The sequence below is a fragment of the Lepidochelys kempii genome, chromosome 17 (genome assembly GCF_965140265.1).
Source record: "Lepidochelys kempii isolate rLepKem1 chromosome 17, rLepKem1.hap2, whole genome shotgun sequence".
Lineage (NCBI taxonomy): Eukaryota > Metazoa > Chordata > Testudines > Cheloniidae > Lepidochelys > Lepidochelys kempii.
In genome coordinates, this window is record NC_133272.1 from 23,249,688 (window position 1) to 23,267,144 (window position 17,457).

A 17,457-nucleotide genomic window follows, 5' to 3' on the forward strand; every position below is an offset into this window, starting at 1 on the left:
AGGGAGGCTGTTATGGTGGCTAGATGATGGTCGGAAAATGAGGCCGGCCGAATGTTGGAGGAGTGGGCTTGTGAAAGATGGAAATGGGATAAATAAATACGGTCCGAGAGTGGTGTGACCGATGGGCCTCCACCCAGACAAAGGTGAACGTGGAAGTGTCATCTGGGTGGTAGTCACGCCAGACGTCCACTAGGGAGTGATGTTCTACTATTCCTCGGAGAATGTTCCCGGAAGCCGGGCTCAGCTTGGCCCCTGAGTGGTCCTGTTCCTCGAGGGTGGTGTTAAAGTCCCCTCCCAGGACTAGGCACTCATGAGAATCTAGGGTGCCGAGGAAGTCGGACACCCGCTGATAGAATTGCGGCCGCTTCGGGCTCATTGTCGGGGCATAGATGTTAACAAGGTTGACCACGAGCCCCTCCATACGGACTCGGAGATGCAGCAGGTGGCCTGGCACGGCCTCAGTGACCCCTAGCACCTCAGGCCGTAGGTTGGGGGAGAACAGGGTCACCACTCCAGCTTGTCGAATAGTGAAGTGGCTAAAGTTGACCCCATCCCCCCACTCCAGCTGCCAGCTGTCCTCGGCGGTCGGATCCGTATGGGTCTCCTGAAGGAAAAAACCACAGATTACCCCCCTTCCAGAAGGTAAGAGAGCACCTGGGACCTGCGGAGAGCCATCCTACAGCCCCTGGTGTTCAAAGTTGCGATAATGAGAGGCGTCATGCGGAGGGCTGGGGGTTCCTTGTTGGCGGGGGTGTACGCAGCCCCTGGCGGGTCGCACAGCAATCCGTGACCCATCCCATAAGTGAGTAAATCATCACGGAAGCTGCGGGCCCCGTGCCTTCCTTTCCCTCTACCCTCCTTTATAAGGGCCCTTGTGGCCTGGAGGAGTTGATCAAAATCCCCCCATTACTGGAGAGCCAGCTGTACCCTGTTGTGGGAGCCACAGATGTCTTCTAAAAACTCCCGCAACGCTTTTTGCAGCTCATGGGGGGGTGGGGTTGCGATTTCCCGGTTATTCCCTGGTGGGGCTCTTGGTGCAGCCTCGTGGTCCGCTGAGGCGGGCAGGCAGGGTGCAGACCACCGATGGGGCGTCTGACAGGCTAAAGTTATTAAGTCCGTCTCAAGCCTTGGGGTAGAAGGGGATGGCGGAGGGAAAATTGCAGCTCCTAATGGGTCGCGGCAGGAAAATGCAAAGGCTGCTCCTTGGGGGGGATCTGCAAAAAAAGGGAAAGAAACAACCCCGGGGCGGCAATAGCATTGCAGGAGGAGGTGGATTGGGCAGGTTTATGGATCTTGGGGAGTAGACAAGCCATTTACAACGCACACTTTGCTTCTCTACAAAAGAAAAAGGACACTAAACTTTCTAAACTACTACATGCTACAAGGGGCCACAGCAAAGGTTCCCTCAACCCACCCAGCAATATTGTTAACCTATCCAACTATACTCTCAACCCAGCAGAAGCAGCTGTCTTATCTCGGGGCCTCTCCTTCTGCCCCTCCACCCCCACGAACATGATACAGTTCTGTGGTGACCTAGAATCCTATTTTCGACGTCTCCGACTCAAGGAATATTTCCAAAATACCTCTGAACAACATACTAATCCACAGAGGCCTCCCTACCAACATTACAAAAAGAAGGATTCTAGGTGGACTCCTCCTGAAGGTCGAAACAGCAGACTGGACTTCTACATAGAGTGCTTCCGCCGACGTGCACGGGCTGAAATTGTGGAAAAGCAGCATCACTTGCCCCATAACCTCAGCCGTGCAGTACACAATGCCATCCACAGCCTCAGAAACAACTCTGACATCATAATCAAAAAGGCTGACAAAGGAGGTGCTGTTGTCATCATGAATAGGTCGGAATATGTCAGAATATGAACAAGAGGCTGCTCGGCAGCTCTCCAACACCACTTTCTACAAGCCATTACCCTATGATCCCACTGAGAGTTACCAAAGAAACTACAGCATTTGCTCAAGAAACTTCCTGAAAAAGCACAAGATCAAATCCGCACAGACACACCCCTGGAACCCCGACCTGGGGTATTCTATCTACTACCCAAGATCCATAAACCTGGAAATCCTGGACGCCCCATCATCTCAGGCATTGGCACCCTGACAGCAGGATTGTCTGGCTATGTAGACTCCCTCCTCAGGCCCTACGCTACCAGCACTCCCAGCTACCTTCGAGACACCACTGACTTCCTGAGGAAACTACAATCCATCGGTGATCTTCCTGATAACACCATCTTGGCCACTATGGATGTAGAAGCCCTCTACACCAACATTCCACACAAAGATGGACTACAAGCCGTCAAGAACACTATCCCCGATAATGTCACGGCTAACCTGGTGGCTGAACTTTATGACTTTGTCCTTACCCATAACTATTTCACATTTGGGGACAATGTATACCTTCAGATCAGCGGCACTGCTATGGGTACGCGCATGGCCCCACAGCATGCCAACATTTTTATGGCTGACTTAGAACAACACTTCCTCAGCTCTCATCCCCTAACGCCCCTACTCTACTTGTGCTATATTGGTGACATCTTCATCATCTGGACCCATGGAAAAGAAGCCCTTGAGGAATTCCACCATGATTTCAACAATTTCCATCCCACCATTAACCTCAGCCTGGTCCAGTCCACACAAGAGATCCACTTCCTGGACACTACAGTGCTAATAAACAATGGTCACACAAACACCACCCTATACCGGAAACCTACTGACCGCTATTCCTACCTACATGCCTCCAGCTTTCACCCTGACCACACCACACGATCCATCGTCTACAGCCAAGCTCTGCGATACAACCGCATTTGCTCCAACCCCTCAGACACAGACAAACACCTACAAGACCTCTATCAAGCATTCTTACAACTACAATACCCACCTGCTGAAGTGAAGAAACAGATTGATAGAGCCAGAAGAGTTCCCAGAAGTCACCTACTACAGGACAGGCCTAACAAAGAAAATAACAGAACGCCACTAGCCGTCACCTTCAGCCCCCAACTAAAACCCCTCCAACGCATTATTAAGGATCTACAACCTATCCTGAAGGATGACCCAACACTCCCACAAATCTTGGGAGACAGGCCAGTCCTTGCCTACAGACAGCCCCCCAACCTGAAGCAAATACTCACTAACAACCACATACCACACAACAGAACCACTAACCCAGGAACCTATCCTTGCAACAAAGCCCGTTGCCAACTGTGCCCACATATCTATTCAGGGGACACCATCAAAAGGCCTAATAACATCAGCCACACTATCAGAGGCTCGTTCACCTGCACATCCACCAATGTGATATATGCCATCATGTGCCAGCAATGCCCCTCTGCCATGTACATTGGTCAAACTGGACAATCTCTACGTAAAAGAATAAATGGACACAAATCAGATGTCAAGAATTATAACATTCATAAACCAGTCGGAGAACACTTCAATCTCTCTGGTCACGCAATCACAGACATGAAGGTCGCTATCTTACAACAAAAAAACTTCAAATCCAGACTCCAGCGAGAAACTGCTGAATTGGAATTCATTTGCAAATTGGATACTATTAATTTAGGCTTAAATAGAGACTGGGAGTGGCTAAGTCATTATGCAAGGTAGCCTATTTCTCCTTGTTTTTTTCTCCCCCCCCCCCCCCGACGTTCTGGTTAAACTTGGATTTGTGCTGGAAATGGCCCACCTTGATTATCATGCACATTGTAAGGAGAGTGGTCAGTTTGGATGAGCTATTACCAGCAGGAGAGTGAGTTTGTGTGTGTATGGGGGTGAGGGGGTGAGAAAACCTGGATTTGTGCTGGAAATGGCCCACCTTGATTATCATACACATTTTAAAGAGAGCGGTCACTTTTGATTGGCTATCACCAGCAGGAGAGTGAGTTTGTGCAGGGGCGGGGGGGGCGCGAGGGTGAGAAAACCTGGATTTGTGCTGGAAATGGCCCAACTTGATGATCACTTTAGATAAGCTATTACCAGCAGGAGAGTGGGGTGGGAGGAGGTATTGTTTCATGGTCTCTGTGTATATAATGTCTTCTGTAGTTTCCACAGTATGCATCCGATGAAGTGAGCTGTAGCTCACAAAAGCTTATGCTCAAATAAATTGGTTAGTCTCTAAGGTGCCACAAGTACTCCTTTTCTTTTTGCGAATACAGACTAACACGGCTGTTACTCTGAAACCTGAGGTTGTTAGAGGGGCCTCACCCCTCCCCGCCATTGTGAGCAGGGAGAGACGGGGAGACACCAGAAGGAGGGGGGGTAGGGGGAAGCAGATTAACCACTTCTCCCTGTTGGGCTGCAGGCGGGGGGGAGGGGCAAATGGGTCGGACTGGACAAGGGGAGGAAACAGGAGTTGGGATCCGGTAGTAGGGGCAAACTGTGGGGTGGGCAGTGCAGGGGGGGAGGGGATGTGGACCCACGCGCGTTTGTCCAAAGAGTCTTGTTTGGTCGGCTGTCGTTTCCAGTCCGGATGGCGGAATTCAGAGCAAGCAGCTGAATCCAGAGGCAGATGGCAAGTTGCCAGCAGGGACGGACGGCGGGGGGGCCATGACGGCTGTAGTAGTGTTGGGGGGGGCACCGATGGATCGGGGAGCAGCTCCGTACCACACCCTTGTGCCCCTACAAATGCAGTTAAGACACAGTCAAACTCCCCCCACACGAGAGTACAGTTCAAAAGTTACTCAGTCTTACGGCCCCCTCCACGATGATTTGTAGCTTCCCTGGGCGATTCCTCTGTTGGCTATCTTCTCTCCCGGGCTTTGCGGAGCATTCCAAAAATGCCAAGTAGATAAGGAGAAAAAAATAACTTGTCGGTTAATTACAGGTCCACAAACAAACAGCAAACGGCTGTGTCTGCAGGCTTCCACTCCCCTCCTCCGGGGAGCAGGTCGGCAGTCCGCCCCCCCCCCCCCCCCCGGGAGTTTCAGCTGGAGTAGTAGCAGCGTCCGAGCGCAGGCGTGGGGGGCCGGGCAGCAAGCTGGCAGCCGAGCAGCACTCGAACGGCAGCAAAGAAAAACAGTAAAAAAAAAAAAAAACAACGAAGAAAAAGCGTCTGGCCCGGTCGGGGGGGGAACTGAAGCAGGGTCAAAAAGTAAAAAAAGCCCAGGCCAGTGGGGCTTTAGCAGAGAATAGAAAGCATATAGCTGAGCAGCAAGCGAAGGAGGTCCCTTTTCCCTGGGTAAGGGAGCAGGGAAGGTTCCAGAACAATCAGGAACCTTATGGAGACAATTAAGACAGGCTGACTAGAACACCTGCAGCCAATCAAGAACCTGCTAGAATCAATTAAGGCAGGCAATTTGCAACTCAAAACTAATGTCACCAACAAATACATCATCCTCCCAAGCTCAATCATAGTGGGTCGACTTGGCACAATGTTGCTTGCCTCATGCATTAACTACATCCACTACAATGGAGTTGGGTTGTGGATGTTGAAGCAGGAAGTCTGCCTCTTTGGGAGGGATACAGTATTTTTTTGTCAGCTCTCTTGCTGGTTGGTGTGATAGAGGCTGGTGTCTGCCAGATGACTTCGGCAGGATCTAGAATCACCTCATTAATTGGGCGGGCAATACTGGATGAGAAAGAGGTGGGCAGAATATCCACCAACTTGTGATGTGCATCTGCATCTCCTGTAGGGCAATCTGCAGCTCATCTACCACCTGCCCTGGTGCCAAGAGCGATTCCGGGTGCTGGGATGTGCTCAGTACGGGGGCCCCAGTATCAAGTAATGGGGATTGCGGTTCTTCCTCAACCATCAGGTCTCCAGGATACCGGAGTTCATGCAGTACCCTGGGCTCACTCAAGACCGTGGAGGAGTGTCCATGGTACTTTGTCAGTACCAGTGGTTGAGAAGGTGCAGAGCACTCCCTAGATGGGAGTCTTGTTGCAGCCAATACTGAAAGTTTTCTCGGAGCTGCTCTTTTGGAGACGGTATGGTACTGTCTTTCCCTGGGTATTGGGGCCCAGTACTGAGTAATGGGGATTGCAGTTCTTCCCCAACCGTCAGGTCTCCAGAGTACCAGAGCTCATGTGGTACCCTGGGCTCACTCGGGACCACAGAGGAGCGTCCATGGTACTTTTTCGGTACCAATGGTTGAGAAGGTGCAGAGCTCTCCCTAGGTGGGAGTTTTGACACACCTGGTACCGAAAGTTGCTCTTTTAGAGGCAATACGGTAATTGTCTTTCTCATTAGGGGGCAGTACCATTTGCCTCAGAGCCCGAGACCCTGGTTTCTCCAGGCGATGGGTGCGGCAGAGCTCATAGCAGAGGCCCCCTTCTGGGTACCATGCTTCAGAGCTGCCAGTGCCATCGGTACCGAGGTGGCTGCACTGGGGAACCCCTCTGGCTGGCCAGCGACTCAGAGCCCTTTTTTCGAGCCTTTACAGGGGGAGTCTGCTGGGTTTTTCCACAACTCTACCCCCTTTGAAGTTAAAGACTCCAGGGATGATCCGGGTGCAGCACCGGAGTCCCCTGGAAACTAAAGTGTCTTCTTCATAAGGAGGAGTTTTAACTTCAGTTCTCAGTTCCTGCGAGCCTGCAGTTTTAGCTGTGGTAAGGGAAGCACTTCTATGGGACTCTCCCAGGCACCAGATCAGTGAGTGTCTGGATGTTACAGGAATCGACTCCTTGTAGGAGAGGCACCTCTTGGAGCCGGGAGAGCCGGGAATACCCCTGGGCGGGCGTGGGGGGCTATCATCCTCTAGCAGTGATTTATGCAGATGCAAGGTCTTCTTTCCTCCTCCTCTTCTTTTCCTCTCTTTTTTTAACTGAAAAAACGTAATCTTCTAAACGCCCAAGGGAGTAGGGGGCAATCCCCCCAGACAGGGCAGGAAATGTAAACTAAACTTCTTTTTTTCCCTTTAATCCCGACAGAGCAAAAAGGAAAAGCTAAGTATTAAGGAGAAAAAACAGAAAAAAAAACAACTACTTATGCTAATGATGCAAATAAAGAAGGGCTGACTGCTTGCTCCTTTGGAGGCCAAAGGCGGTTGAGAAGGAACAGGGCGGGGGGCAGGGGCGGTCACCCAGCAGTGCTATATAGCCTTGAGGCAGACCACAAGGGAGGGACAGCACATGTGCAGGCTCAATGAACACTGCTACCAAAAATCTCCAATTAGAGGTGCAGGGGCACAGATACACCTACAGCGGAGCACCCATAGGGACACTACTAACTCGACGAAGAACTGGGTGTTCACTTGTAACTGCTGCCAATACACAGTTTACAGCCCTCGGAGAGAAAGCAATGCCCTGGCTCTAGCTGTTAGATGGACCGGTTTGCTGGAGATAACAAAGTGTAAGGCAGGGAGCTGTGCAGTCTTAAAACCCTGGTCAGCAGGGAGACAGACACGGTCTCCTTCCAAGGGAGGTGATGGCTGGGGGGCCAGAAACTTTAAGTGAGTGCCCTCCAGGGACCAGGAAGGGGGAAGTCAGGTGCCATCACCCTGAAACTGAGATACAGTTCATGCTCAGGGGATCTGGGTTCCAATCCCAGCTATGACTTTGGGTACATCAGCTGATCTGTCTGTGACTCGGTCACCCTGTCAGTACAATGATATTTGTTCACCTTGTAGGAATGTTATGAAGCTTAAAGAGGGCTTGTGAAGTTCAAAGTACTAAGAGAGATAGTCAGCAGGAAGGGTAGGCTTAGAAATCAGGATCTCTTGGCTCTTAGCCCTGAACCTACTCTGCTAGGCTAAGAGAGTACACTGGAGAGTGGACATAGAATCAGAAGAAGAAAGGAGCACTCTCTTACCAGACATAGATTTTCATGAGCTTCCCTAGTGATCTAACGGGAACATTAAATAAGGGCGGGGACAGGACTGAGCCCCACAAGAATCCATACACGAGACCTACTGGGCAGAGGGAGCAGCTGCCATCACATCCCTGAGAGGGAGGAGAAAGCAAAGTCAATATAACCTGTCTGCATCTGCCGTCACCAGCTCAGTAGTCCTTCATGATCTCCTGCACCAACAGCTACTAATAAGTCTAACAGTATCAGCAGCAATGTTTGCACCAGCATGCGCCCTCTTGGCTCTATGCCAAGGACAGCAGGGCACAGGCACATGCCTTCATGTTGCTAAACCACTACTACAGGCTGCAGTACGCAGCTATTGTGTGGCAATCCAGGGCTGTGAAATCACAACAAAGACTATCCAGGACTAAACACAAATTGAAAACATTCAGGAAACTTGCTATAAATTTCCCAGGGCTTTTCTTCGGTTGTCTGCATTCCTCTCAGACCACAATGATCTATACAAATGGCCATCACAGAGTGTTGACAAGTGAAGAGGGAGCAAATCCCTTCAGCAGTTTTCTGCAAGTTTTCTATTATTTTTCCACAGGATTCTCTAGTTCCCAGACACAGGTTTAAGAGGTAGCTGTAAGCGGAGGAAAGCAGTGCTAGTAAATGCATTGATCCCAAGGTGTGCTTATCCCCACTTGGGTAATGACAAGGGACACCAGAAACAACACTGACCTCTGGAGTGGGGCAGGACTTGGGACTGTTCTGCATGGATTCTGATTTTGAAGAGCTTGACTGGGACTCCAGTCTCTTGACTTGCTTCTGAGATGTGGCAGCAGCATCTGAGACTGGAATTTTGGTGACACTAGACATAGGATTGGGGATCTGAGGTAACGATTCCAGCTCTTCACTCCCTTCATCATGAATCTTCTTAGTGCACTGAAGAGCAGGACATGCAGGGGCAACATCTGGATCTGAAACCAAACATTCCATTTGTTATTCCAAACCAGCAGAGCAGAAGAAGAGCTACTGTGAGCACCATGGTGCTTGCAGTGTAGACACACTCTATAGCTGGGATCTACCCAGGGGCTTAGCTTTGAGCTGTGGAAACACGCTCAGCCCTGATTCTCCTTGCACTCACACCAAGAGCAGCTACACTGAAGTTACCGGATTGAACTGATATAAGGGAGGGAGGATCAGGCACTTGACATTAAATACTCAGCCCTGCATGCTGCTGTGGGCCAAATCCTCTCCTTCACCGAGGTCCACTCTGCACGGGAGGTAGGGGAGCTATTAGGGAGCTCGTTAGGGCTTGCTGAAACTGTGGGCTTGTCTGCACCAGCCCCAGTTTGACTTAACTTACACCACAGGGATGTTAACGGGTCACTTCACCTTGAATGGTTCCTTAGAACATGTGCTGACTACTTATGCTAAACAATCTGTTCGATCTCGTGACACTTTCTCAGACTGAGGAAGAGCTCTGTGTAGCTTGAAAGCTTCTCATCAGCATAAGGTGGTCCAAAAAAAGGTATTACCTCACCCACCTTGTCTCTCTAGGGTGGTGGTTCTCAACCTATGGCCATAGGCCACTTGCAGCCCAATCAGCACACAGCTCCAGCTCATGTGACATCCTCAGGGCCATACAGGTAGTAAAACCGGTTACTCACCTTCTCGCAACTGTTGTTCTTTGAGATGTGTTGCTCGTGTCCATTCCAATTAGGTGTGTGTGTGCCCATGTGCACAGTCGTCGGAAGGTTTTTCCCCTAGCAGCATCTGTCGGGTCGGCTCTGGAGACCCCTGGAGTGGCGCCTTCATGGCGGTGTACATAGGTCCCTGCCGACCAGCCACCTGTTCAGTTCCTTCTTGCTGGCTACTCCGACAGATGGGAAGACGGGTGGGTCTTAGAATGGACATGAGCAACACATCTCGAAGAACAACAATTATGAGAAGGTGAGTAACCATTTTTTCTTCTTTGAGTGCTTGCTCATGTCGATTCCAATTAGGTGACTCCCAAGCCCTAATTAGGAGGTGGGGTCGGAGCTCGAAGGAATCGCTGAATGAAACACTGCTCTGCCGAATGTAGCATCGTCCCTGACATGCTGGGTAATGGCATAAAGAGAGGTGAAAGTGTGAACTGAGGACCATGTTGCTGCCCTGCAGATCTCCTGGATCAGGACCTGGGCCAGGAATGCTGTCAAGGAGGCCTGCGCCCTTGTGGAATGAGCCATTAGTGCAGCGGCCGGAACTTTTGTTAGATCATAGCTTGCCCGGATACAGGACATGATCCATAATGAAATTCTCTGTGACAACACCAGAAGGCCGTCCATTCTATCCACAACCACCACGAACAACTGGTTCAACTTACGGAACGGCTTTGTGCATTTGATGTAAAAAGCCAGAGCTCTCCGAAAATCCAACGAGTGTAGTCTTTCCACTCCTGCTTAGGTCCTGCACTTAGGACAGAAGAATCCAATGCACCGCTACAGACTAGGGACCGAATGGCTAGGCAGCAGTTCTGCAGAAAAGGACCTAGGGGTGACAGTGGACGAGAAGCTGGATATGAGTCAGCAGTGTGCCCTTGTTGCCAAGAAGGCCAATGGCATTTTGGGGTGTATAAGTAGGGGCATAGCGAGCAGATCGAGGGACGTGATCGTCCCCCTCTATTCGACATTGGTGAGGCCTCATCTGGAGTACTGTGTCCAGTTTTGGGCCCCACACTACAAGAAGGATGTGGAGAAATTGGAGAGAGTCCAGTGAAGAGCAACAAAAATGATTAGGGGTCTGGAACACATGACTTATGAGGAGAGGCTGAGGGAGCTGGGATTGTTTAGTCTGCAGAAGAGAAGAATGAGGGGGGATTTGATAGCTGCTTTCAACTACCTGAGAGGTGGTTCCAGAGAGGATGGTTCTAGACTATTCTCAGTGGTAGAAGATGACAGGACAAGAAGTAATGGTCTCAAGTTGCAGTGGGGGAGTTTAGGTTGGATATTAGGAAAAACTTTTTACTAGGAGGGTGGTGAAACACTGGAATGTGTTACCTAGGGAGGTGGTAGAATCTCCTTCCTTAGAAGTTTTTAAGGTCAGGCTTGACAAAGCCCTGGCTGGGATGATTTAATTGGGGATTGGTCCTGCTTTGAGCAGGGGGTTGGACTAGATGACCTCCTGAGGTCCCTTCCAACCCTGATTATTCTATGATTCTATGATTCTTTGTTTCCAGCCATCCGCATGAGGTTTAGGGTAAAAGACTGGCAGAAAAATGTCCTAATTGGCATGGAATTGGGAGACAACCTTTGGAAGAAAGGCTGGATGAAGCCTAAGTTGTACCTTGTCCTTATAAAAAATGGTATAAGGAGGATCGGAGGTTAGGGCTTTAAGATTGGAGACTCTCCTTGCTGACGTAATGGTGACTAGGAAAGCCACCTTCCACGATAGGTCGAGCAATGAACAAGTTGCTGGGAATTCAAACAGGGGTCCCATTAGCCTGGAAAAGACCAGGTTAAGGTCCCACGCTGGGATTTGTTGCTTAATCTGCAGGTATAGCCTGCCCAGACCTTTCAGGAAGCAACTGACCATCGGGTTGGCCAAGACTGAACAGCCGGCTGCTCCCAGGTGGAAAGCTGAAATTGCTGCCAGGTGAACCTGGAGAGATGAAACCAAGAGGCCCTGCTGTTTTAAGTCTAATAGGTAGTCTAAGATGAGTGGTAGGGTTGTGCTCTCCCAATGCAGGCACCTATGAGAACACCAGATTGCAACCCTTTTCCACTTGGCCAGGTAGGTAGCCCTGGTGGAGGGTTTCCTGCTGCCCAGCAGAAGCTCCCTAACGGGCTCCAAGCACATCAGCTCAATCAGGTTGAGCCATGAAGCTTCCAAGCGGTGAGGTAAAGAGACTCGATATCGTGATGATGAAGATGACTGTGGCCTTGGGTGATCAGGTGCAGAAGCAGAGGCAATGAGAATGGAGCATCCACTGACAGCTCCAGAAGCATGGTATACCAGTGCTGGCAAGGCCAGGCTGGCACTACCAGTATGACTGTACTCTTCTCCCTGCGCATGACTGGAGTACTGTCGTGGATGGGTATAAACTGTTCAGGAAGGACAGGGAGGCCAGAAAAGGAAAGGGAGTTGCATTGTATGTAAGGGAGCAGTATGACTGCTCAGAGCTCAAGTACGAAACTGCAGAAAAAATCTGAGAGTCTCTAGATTAAGTTTAGAAGCGTGAGCAACAAGGGTGATGTCATAGTGGGAGTCTGCTAGAGACCACCGGACCAGTGGGATGAGGTGGATGAGGCTTTCTTCCGGCAACTCGCAGAAGCTACTAGATCGTACACCCTAGTTCTCATGGGCGACTTCAATCATCCTCTTATCTGCTGGGAGAGCAATACAGTGGTGCACAGACAATCCAGGAAGTTTTTGGAAACTGTAGGGGACAATTTCCTGGTGCAAGTGCTGGAGGAACCAACTAGGGGCGGAGCTCTTCTTGACCTGCTGCTCACAAACCAGGAAGAATTAGTAGAGGAAGCAAAAGTGGATGGAAACCTGGGAGGCAGTGACCATGAGCTGGTCGAGTTCAGGATCCTGACACAAGGAAGAAAGGAAAGCAGCAGAATACAGACCCAGGACATCAGAAAAGCAGACTTTGACTCCCTCCGGGAACTGATGGGCAGGATCCCCTGGGAGAATAACATGAGGGTGAAAGGAATCCAGGAGAGCTGGCTGTATTTTAAAGAATCCTTATTGTGGTTACAGGGACAAATCATCCCGATGTGTCGAAAGAACAGTAAATATGGCAGGTGACCAGCTTGGCTTAACAGTGAAATCCTTGCTGATCTTAAGCACAAAAAGGAGGCTTACAAGAAGTGGAAGATTGGACAAATGACCAGGGATGAATATATAAATATTGCTCGGGCATGTAGGAATGAAATCAGGAAGGCCACATCACACTTGGAGTTGCAGCTAGCAAGGGATGTTAAGAGTAACAAGAAGGGTTTCCTGAGGTATGTTGGCAACAAGAAGAAAGCCAAGGAAACTCATGGCGATCGGGGGAAGTCCCGGAAGACTGGAAAAAGGCTAATGTAGTGCCCATCTTTAAAAAAGGGAAGAAGGAGGATCCTGGGAGCTACAGGCCGGTCAGCCTCACCTCAGTCCCTGGAAAAATCATGGAGCAGGTCCTCAAGGAATCAATTCGGAAGCACTTAGAGGAGAGGAAAGTGATCAGGAACAGTCAGCATGGAATCACCAAGGGAAAGTCATACCTGACTAATCTAATTACCTTCTATGATGAGATAACTGGTTCTATGGATGAAGGGAAAGCAGTGGACGTGTTATTCCTTGACTTTAGCAAAGTTTTTGACACGGTCTCCCACAGTATTCTTGCCAGCAAGTTAAAGAAGTATGGGCTGGATGGATGCACTACAAGTTGGGTAGAAAGTTGGCTAGATTGTCAGGCTCAACGGGTAGTGATCAATGGCTCCATCTCTAGTTGGCAGCCGGTATCTAGCAGAGTGCCCCAAGGGTCGGTCCTCAGGCCGGTTTTGTTCAATATCTTCATTAACAATCTGGAGGATGGTGTGTATTGCACCCTCAGCTAGTTTGCAGATGACACTAAGCTGGGAGGAGTGGTAGATACGCTGGAGAGTAGGGATAGGATACAGGGGGACCTAGACAAATTGAAGGATTGGGCCAAAAGAAATCTGATGAGGTTCAACAAGGACAAGTGCAGAGTCCTGCACTTAGGACGGAAAAATCCAATGCACCGCTACAGACTAGGGACCGAATGGCTAGGCAGCAGTTCTGCAGAGAAGGACCTAGGGGTGACAGTGGACAAGAAGCTGGATATGAGTCAACAGTGTGCCCTTGTTGCCAAGAAGGCCAATGGCATTTTGGGGTGTATAAGTAGGGGCGTTGCCACCAGATCGAGGGGCGTGATCGTTCCGCTCTATTTGACACTGGTGAGGCCTCATCTGGAGTACTGTGTCCAGTTTTGGGCCCCACACTACAAGGAGGATGTGGAGAAATTGGAGAGAGTCCAGCGAAGGGCAATAAAAATGATTAGGGGTCTGGAACACGACTTATGAGGAGAGGCTGAGGGAACTGGGATTGTTTAGTCTACGGAAGAGAAGAATGAGGGGGGATTTGATAGCTGCTTTTAACTACCTGAAAGGTGGATCCAAAGAGATGGATCTAGACTATTCTCAGTGATAGCAGATGACAGGACAAGGAGTAATGGTCTCAAGTTGCAGTGGGGGAGATTTAGGTTGGATATTAGGAAAAACGTTTTCACTAGGAGAGTGGTGAAACACTGGAATGTGTTACCTAGGGAGGTAGTGGAATCCCCTTCCTTAGAAGTTTTTAAGGTCAGGCTTGACAAAGCCCTGGCTGGGATGATTTGGTTTGGATTGGTCCTGCTCTGGGCAGGGGGTTGGACTAGATGACCTCCAGAGTTCCCTTCCAACTCTGATATTCTATGATCTTGAGCAGAACCTTATGGACGAGTGGAAACGATGGTAACACATACAACAGATGGTCCATCCAGGGGAGGAGGAACATGTCCATGAGGGACTGTGATTCCGGAAGAACAGAAGTGGGGACATTTTCTGTTGCTCTTCATGGCGAACAGGTCAATTTGGGGAACCCCCACCTTTGGAAAACATTGTACACCATGTCCGGGCAGCTGGACCACTTCTGACTGTGGAAGGATCTGCTGAGATAGTCCGCCAACTTGTTCTGGGAACCTGGGAGGTAGAATGCTTCCAAGTGAATGGAGTGGGCTATGCAGAAGTCCCACAGCTTGAGGGCTTCCCAACTTAGGGGAGAGGAATGACCTCCACCCTGCTTGTTTGTATAAAACATTGCAGTTGTGTTGTCCATCATCACCTCCGCGCATTTCCCCTGCAAGTGGGCCTGGAAGGTCTGGCATGCCAGGCGGACTGCTCTCAGCTCCTTAACGTTGATGTGGAGTGAGAGCTCTTCTTGTGACCAGAGACCTTGGGTCTGAAGGTCTCCCAGGTGAGCACCCCATCCCAACGTTGCCACATCTGTCACCAGGGACAGGGAGGGCTGGGGCTTTGCGAAGGGGACTCCCACACATACCGTCTGTGGGTTGAGCCACCAGTGGAAAGACTCGAGAACTGGCGCCGGGAGGGTGACCACCTTGTCTAGACTGTTGCTCCCTGGCCGATAAGCTGACACCAGCCAGGCCTGGAGAGGTCTGAGTCTCAGTCTCATGTGTTGTACCACATACATATGTGCTGCCATGTGGCTGAGGAGCTTTAAGCAGTTCCTTGCTTGGGTGGTGGGATACCCACTTGAAGTTTTGTATGATGTCTGTCATTGTCCGAAACTGAGATTCCGGCAGGGATGCCCTGGCCTGACCCAAGTCCACCACTGCTCCGAAAATTCTATTATCTGCGGAGAGGATAGAGTTGATTTGCGCTTGTTGAGAAGGACACCCAGCCTGTCAAAGGAGGATCTTACCAGGTTGATCTGGCGCTCCACTTGCTCCTTGGAGTGGCCCCCAGAGCAGCCAGTCATCAAGGAACTTCAGGAGGAAGGCTGGACGCTTGGAGCCATGAACTCCTCCTCATAGCTATGCTCGAGGACAAGGTTTGCGTGGCCAAGTCTGCAGGTCCAGTGAGGCCTGTAAAGAGGTCTGTGCCACTGCCTTTCCCTCATCCACTATGGCAGCAAACTCTGCCTTGGATTCAGATGGGACCAACTCCTTGAATTTCAGCTCCATGAGTTGAAATTAGATCTACTCAGGACTGCCTGTTGGTTAGCAACCCTGAGCTGAAGCCCTCCGGTCGAGTAAACCTTCCATCTGAAGAGGCCCAGATTTTCTGAGTCTTTAGACTTTGGGGTGGCCCTTACTGTGTCTGCCTCTCTCTCTCATTCACCGAGGCCACAACAAGCGAGCAGGGCTGCGGGTAAGTAAATAAGTACTCGTACCCCTTAGAGGGGATAAAATACTTCTTCTCCACCCCCTTTGCTGTAGGGGGAATGGAGGCAGGGGTTTGCCACAGGGTTTTTGTAGTGACCTGAATAGTCTTCATGAGGGACAAAGCCACCCTAGACAGCCATTCCGGGGTCAGAATGTCGACCATTGGGTCCTCTGATTCGACTACCTCCTCAGCCTAAAGCCCAATATTGTGAGCCACCTTATGCAGCAGGTCCTGGTGTGCTCTGTCAATGGGGGGCAGCCTGAAGGAGGAAGGCCCCGCCACCCGCTTCGTCCAGTGAGGATGACGACAAGGCCAAAGGAGGCACCAGGCTCTCCTTGCCCTCTGGCTCTCCGGACTCGTCCTGCTCGGTGCCATGCTCCTCGGCGCCAACCGCAGGCTCAGGGCTGGTGGTGGGCCCGGGATCTGGACGCAGCTCCGTACTGTGCCCTGACGCTGTTTCAGAGCCCCGAAGGGTGGGATGGTCCGTGGCTGGCGGAAGCGACCAGGCTTCCAACACCACAGAGTGAGAACCCTTGGAGTGCGTGCCCTGGGCTTGGTGGTAGGCTCACAAGGTCCAGAATGGTCATTGCACGGGCCCTTGTCACTGCACTTGCCATGGCACCATCCTCACGTTCTGCCTATGTCTGCAGTGGTCTGATCAAGTAATAGGACGCCACCTCTGAGTCCAATGTTCAGGATCTCGAGCACGAAGATCACGACGGTGGCGATCGGGATGGTGCCGGAGAGCGGTTGCAGGGATGGTACCAGAGAGCAGTGCCGCGATGAAGGTGCTGAAGACCGGTGCTGCGGAGACAGGTGCTACAGGGACGGTGGTGGTGACCAGTGCCGCAGGGAGCAGTGCCACGTAGATGGTGAGCGGTGCCTTATAATTGCTGGCTTGCCTCTGGATGGTGCCCCGTGTTGCAGTGCCAGATGTCTATCCCAGCTCACGCAGGACTGCGGAGCCGTCACGGCAAATCATGTCCCTCACCACCTCATCCACCTGACACTCTCGATCAGGAGAGTCAGAATCATAGAATATCAGGGTTGGAAGGGACCTCAGGAGGTCATCTAGTCCAACCCCCTGCTCAAAGCAGGACCAATCCCCAATTTTTGCCCCAGATCTGTAAATGGCCCCCTCAAGGATTGAACTCACAACCCTGGGTTTAGCAGGTCAACGCTCAAACCACTGAGCTATCCCTCCCCCCAACAGCACCAGACTCGACAGACCCCGGGACCAAAGTCTACGGTGCCAGCTCATGTCATGTCAGCCACAGGTGCTCCTGCGCAGGACGCCCCTCGGTGGTGCTGTCCGATCCGGCCACTCTTGGTGCGGGCGAGCACCCTCTGTCCACCTTCTTGTGCCGCTTATGTGGCACCAGAGAGTGCAAGATTCTGCGAGCTTTGATGCCAGGGAATGTCGGTGCTGAGGATATCTATGGCCAGAGTCCTTCCTTGACACTGTTTCTTGCACAGAGGCCAGAGCGCTCCACACAGAGGTGCTTGGTGCCAGATCCTGTCAGCACGGAGCCAGCTGGGAACGAAGAGCTGCTTCCATCTGGATCTGCTTCAGCCTGAAGTCCCATTCTTTGTTAGTCCTCGGCCAGAAACCTTTACAAATCTTGCACTGTTCTGTTTGGTGCGCCTCCCCTAGACACTCAAGACAAGAGTTGTGGGGGTCGCCCATTGGCACGGGCTTGAGGCAGGTTCCGCAGGTTTAAACCCTTGGGATCAAGGCATGCCCCGAATCCCAAAGAGGAGACAAATTAGGGT

General features: G+C 51.1%; 1 protein-coding gene across 15 annotated transcripts in view; it reads right to left on the reverse strand.

Moving 5' to 3' along the window:
- Positions 1 to 17,457, reverse strand: part of TSPOAP1 (TSPO associated protein 1) — a 233,618-nt gene that overhangs the window by 111,342 nt on the left and 104,819 nt on the right. For all 15 annotated transcript variants that reach the window (XR_012155490.1, XR_012155492.1, XR_012155491.1 and 12 more), the window contains one exon: positions 8,483 to 8,721. Coding sequence is in view for 12 of the 15 variants with exons in the window: in XM_073316129.1 (XP_073172230.1) it covers positions 8,483 to 8,721 (239 nt within the window). In the remaining 3 variants the exon portion in view is untranslated. The remainder of the gene's footprint in view (positions 1 to 8,482; positions 8,722 to 17,457) is intronic.